Raw genomic sequence first — 5,115 nt, 5'->3', positions numbered from 1 at the left:
CCGATCTAACCCGGAACCATGTGGTTGGTAAGCACGCTACTTACTACACAGCCACTCCTGCGCCTATATGTTACACAAAAAAAGGTTATTCTACCATGTTCTTACATACAAACGATATTTCTTTCTTTATTTCTCTTTTCAACTCGCTCTTCGAAAATCACTTTTGATGATTTTGCTATTTGTATAGTCTTGTGGTTTTTGTTGTGATATGTTGTGACTCTCTGATACATGTAATGTAACACCCTAGAAAATTCCAATTGACTTGTTGCCCAATCCTCTCCACTCTTTTTTTTTTTTTTACTTATTTATTTATTTGGCATGACGCTTTTCTCTCTGTACTATTCTCCACTCCGTCGCTATCCCTTGTATCTAAACCATCTCTGACTTTTGGCATATTTCAATTTTAATTAAAATGTTCCTCTTCTATTATTTCTATCTGGATTATATAGGTCAATGATGGCGCTTATATGGCACTTAGGAAGAAACAAACTCCTGTAAACACTGGACCCCCTCTACAAGAAAAACCAACCTTTTATAAATATGGTAAGAAATCAAAGACCTCTCTCTCTCTCATTTATTTCTCTTTTGATGAACTGCTAGGCTCATAAGCAAACTAACTGTAACTGTCAGATGGTGGAGTAGGCTTTCACACACTTTCTTTGGGTTTTCACACATTTTCTGTCTACCAAATTCATTCACAAGGCATTGTTTGGCCCAAGTCTACAGTAGAACTAACTTGCCCCTAGGTGCCATGCAGTGGGACTGAACCAAAAACCACATAGTTGCAAAGGGAGTTTCTTATCCACACAGCCATGTCTATTTATGTATATTTTATTTGTTTCAGTCATTTGACTGTGGTCATACTGGAGCACCACCTTTAGTTGAACAAATTGACCCCTAGTATTTATTGTCGGGCTCTTTTGCCGAACCACTAAGTTACAGGGATGTAAACATACCAACATCGGTTGTCAAGCAATGGTGGGGGGACACACACATAAACACATACATACATTTATATATATACACGGAGGGCTTCTTTCAGTCTCCGTCTACCACATCCACTCATAAGGCTTTGGTCGGCCCAATGCTATAGTAGAAGACACTTGTTGAAGGTGCCACACAGTTGGACTGAACCCAGAACCATGCGGTTGATAAGCAAGCTACTTACCACACAGCCACTCCTGTGCCTATATATATATATATATCATCATCATTTAACGTCCGCTTTCCATGCTAGCATGGGTTGGACGATTTGACTGAGGACTGGCAAACCAGATGGCTACACCAGGCTCCAATCTGATTTGGCAGAGTTTCTACAGCTGGATGCCCTTCCTAACGCCAACCACTCCGAGAGTGTAGTGGGTGCTTTTACGGGCCACCAGCAAATCAGTAAATCTGAAATTTTGCAAGAGTTACAAAGCATTCTTTGATCGGATAATGATATGTATGCCAGTGTAGCCACATGTGTCAACATTTTCTTCTCTTCTCCCAATATTGTTTTAAAACCCATATCTTTTATTTATGTCATTATATCCTTTCTCTTATCTTTTATTCCGACCAGTCATCAATATTTTTTTCATTACTTTTTACTCTTACGTTTTCCAGAACGTTTAATTTCAGAAAATTCTCTCTACACCCGTAGCCCATCTTTAGGTCGTACTGTCAATTCTAGTGGTATACCTAATGATGGAGAAAACAATATACGCAAATATCATTTGGTGAGTAACTCTCATTGCCTTTGCTTTTATACTCATGTACAAAACCCCCTTCATTTTGAGCCCCAATCTGATGTTACTCTAAAGTAATTTCTCTTCTGTAAATCATTTTCTTCAATGTTTAAGCTTTAGCTCTTACAGCATCAGAGCTAAGTATATTTACTTAATTGAAGGTAATTTCTCATTTAACCCTTTGATTACTTAGTCAAATGTTATGCTTAATTATTCACATCGTTTTGAATTAATCATACATTATCTCATTGCTTTGAGATTCCAACGATGTGGTTGTTTATTTTCAGATGACATTTTAGAATAGGTATGAGAGGCCAGATGTGGCCAGTTTGAAGCAGATGGAATATTAGAGCTGGATATGGTCAGTTTAACTGAAATTTAACAGCAGCATTTAAATGATTACATAGATCTTTTTATAGCTGAAAATATCATCAGCTACAGAGGACTCCCCGTCCTCATTAAATGAAAATATTTCAAAGCAGACATCGGTGTGCAACACAGTCCTCTTGGCTTCTTGGATCCTGTCAAACTATCCAATCCATACCAGCAAGAAAGATAGAATATAAAGTGATCATTATCCATTCCTGAATAGATAAAATAAATATTGATTAAGTATTGGGGTCAATTCAGTTGATTACATCCTTCTTCAATATATCTGGTCTAGTGCTGTCTTTTACGCTCTGAACTCAAATTCTACTGAGGTTGACTTTGCGTTTAATCCTTTTGGGAGTCAATGGAATAAGCACTAGTTGAGCACTAGAGTCAGTATAATTGACCAGCTCCCTCCCCCAAAATGTCAGGCCTTGAGCTTATTGTAGAAAGAATTACTTTTGTAAGCTGGCAGAATTGTTAGAGTATCAGGAACAAAATGTGTCAGCACTTTACATTCTGAGATCAGATCTCACCAAGGTTGACTTTTTCATCCTTTTTAGGATCAGTAAAACCAAAATGCCAGTCTAGTATAGGGGTCAATGATATTGAATAACCCCAACCCTTGTGCTTAAATAAAAAACCCAAAACAATAAGGTAACAGAATTGTTGGAATATTGGACAAAATGCCTTCTAGTAGTTCTTGTCTCTTTACATTCTGAACTCAAATTATACTTATGACAACTTTACCTTTGATAAATTAAAGTACCAGTCTAGTGTTTCCTATCACCAAGAATATGTTAGAGGAGATTTACCCAACGTGTTCCTCAGTAGGAGCAAACCAAATATATGTAGCTGCAAAGAGAACTTCTTCACCCTTTAGCATTTAAACTGGCTTTTTAATCCAACCTGAATATTCTGTCTGTTTTATGTTCAAACCAGTCAGGCCCAGCCCCTCACACTTACCCAACAATAATATCAAAATCTCCAAGTTACATGATAATGCATGGTTAATTTAAAACAATTAGAATAAATAAGAATTAAATTCAACAGAGAAATCTAAATGCTAAAAGTTTAAGCACACATCTATAACTGCAATCATAGGCTTGTTATATCTGTTAACTTGTTTTCTTTTTTAATGTTGGTGACGCCAACACCAAGGAATACCTAATATTTCTCTTTAGGTAACCTGTATGTATTTGTAACTCTGATGGTTTTGTTGTTTAAATGCTGGTTTTCTATATCCATTGCTCTTTATAAATTCTCAGGTAAAACAACATGATTCACCAACACATAGAGAGGGAGATCGAGGAAGCAAAATGGTCAGTGAAATTTATCTCACAAGACTGCTAACAACTAAGGTAGGTTGCTATCATTATTGTTATTATTATTATTATTGTTATTATGATAATTTCTGTTAAGCAGCAAGCTGACAGAATCATTAGCTTGTTGGGCAAAATGCTAAGCAGCATTTTGTCTGTCTTTACATTTTGAGTTCAAATGCTGCCAAGGTTGACTTTACTTTTTATCCTTTCAGGGTCAATTAAAATAAGTACCAGTTGAGCACTGGTGTCAATGTAATCAACTAGCCCCCTACCCCCCAAAAATTTCAGGTCTTGTGTTTATAGTAGAAAGGACTATCACCATATTTCCTGACATACAAATTGACATAATATATAGTGTAAACATTGTCACTCTCTTTCCAAATCCTTCTGGTCCAGGCCCCATGGCCTTCAGTAAATTATCCTGTAGAAACCTTTTTTGTTACCATTTTATTATTATTTAATTCTGCCAGAGCTGACTTTGTCTTTCATCCTTTCAGGTTCAATAAATTAAGTACCAGTGTAACGCTGGAGGTCAGTGTGATTGACTAGTACCCTCCCCACAATTTTCAGGCTTTGTGCCTTTAGAAAGGATTGTTACCTCTGCTTTAGCGATGGCAGAGGTATTGTTTTCAGTCATGTTTGTTTATTTGTCCGTAGACAAGATATCTCAAGAATCGCTGGATGGAAACAGATGAAACTTTCAGGGATGTTTAGCCTCATGACTGGCACGAACTGATTAGATTTTGGGATTAATCTGGTACTAGCCAAGGATTTTACTCTTTTACTTGTTTCAGTCATTTGACTGTGGCCATGCTGGAGCACCGCCTTTAAACGTAAAAACAGATGAAGCATCACTAAGCATTTCGCCCGGTGCGCTAACGTTTTTGCCAGCTCGCCGCCATGGATTATGGATTATGGATTATTTATCCGTTTTTTTTTTGTTTTTTTTACTTAATTTTTGAGAGCAGTCTGGTTCATTTTTAGTATTCTCATTTGTGAGAGCAGTTGAGTTTATTTCAGATATTCTCAAATTAAAAAATCATCTTTGGCTAATCTTTGAGAGGTCGTTGGTGTTGCCTTGGAGGAGATTGGCCCTCTCTGAGTGCTTTTGCTGTTGCTGTTATTATTATTATCATTATTATTAGGCAGCAAACTAGGACAGTCTTTAGCATACCAAACAGAATGCAGCATTTCCTCTGGCTCCTTACATTCAAATTCCAACACAGTCAGCTTTTCCTTTCCTCTTTCCAGGGTTGATGAAACAAGTACCAGTTGAGCACTGAGGGCCAATTTAACTGACTAGGCCCCCTCCCCTCAAAATTTCAGTGCCTGTAGTAAAAATCATTATTATTATTATTATTATAAACCTTTATCACTTCTTTCCTTCTATCAAAGGTTTCTAGTTGCCTTTCTTGAAACCTCTGACTATTTGATGACTCTTTCAGCTTCTATATCTTTCTTAAATACACATGAATGTGTGTGTAATAGTTCAGATTCACTCCACAAACTATTGGTATTATATTCTGGTTATAGGTTGAAATTTGTATCTATAATTATAGTTCCACCTGGTTTTGTTACCTAAATATAGTAGTAAGAGTAAAAAACACAGTAATTTAGTGAATTTTATTGTGCGACACAGTACAGATGTTGATGTCTGTCTATTAATAACAGCAACAGATTCCAGAGAGAAAGAG

The 5,115-nt window shown here is 36.7% G+C and overlaps 1 protein-coding gene across 3 annotated transcripts in view; it reads left to right on the top strand.

Moving 5' to 3' along the window:
- The window catches only part of LOC106878623 (plexin-A1), an 803,747-nt gene that overhangs the window by 786,663 nt on the left and 11,969 nt on the right, over positions 1 to 5,115 (top strand). For all 3 annotated transcript variants that reach the window (XM_052967952.1, XM_052967953.1, XM_052967951.1), the window contains exons 29-31: positions 450 to 543; positions 1,606 to 1,718; positions 3,365 to 3,457. In XM_052967952.1, the coding sequence (XP_052823912.1) occupies positions 450 to 543; positions 1,606 to 1,718; positions 3,365 to 3,457 (300 nt within the window). The remainder of the gene's footprint in view (positions 1 to 449; positions 544 to 1,605; positions 1,719 to 3,364; positions 3,458 to 5,115) is intronic.

This window comes from Octopus bimaculoides, chromosome 5, assembly GCF_001194135.2.
Source record: "Octopus bimaculoides isolate UCB-OBI-ISO-001 chromosome 5, ASM119413v2, whole genome shotgun sequence".
Classification (NCBI taxonomy): Eukaryota; Metazoa; Mollusca; class Cephalopoda; order Octopoda; family Octopodidae; genus Octopus; species Octopus bimaculoides.
This window is presented reverse-complemented; position numbering and strand designations above follow the sequence as displayed.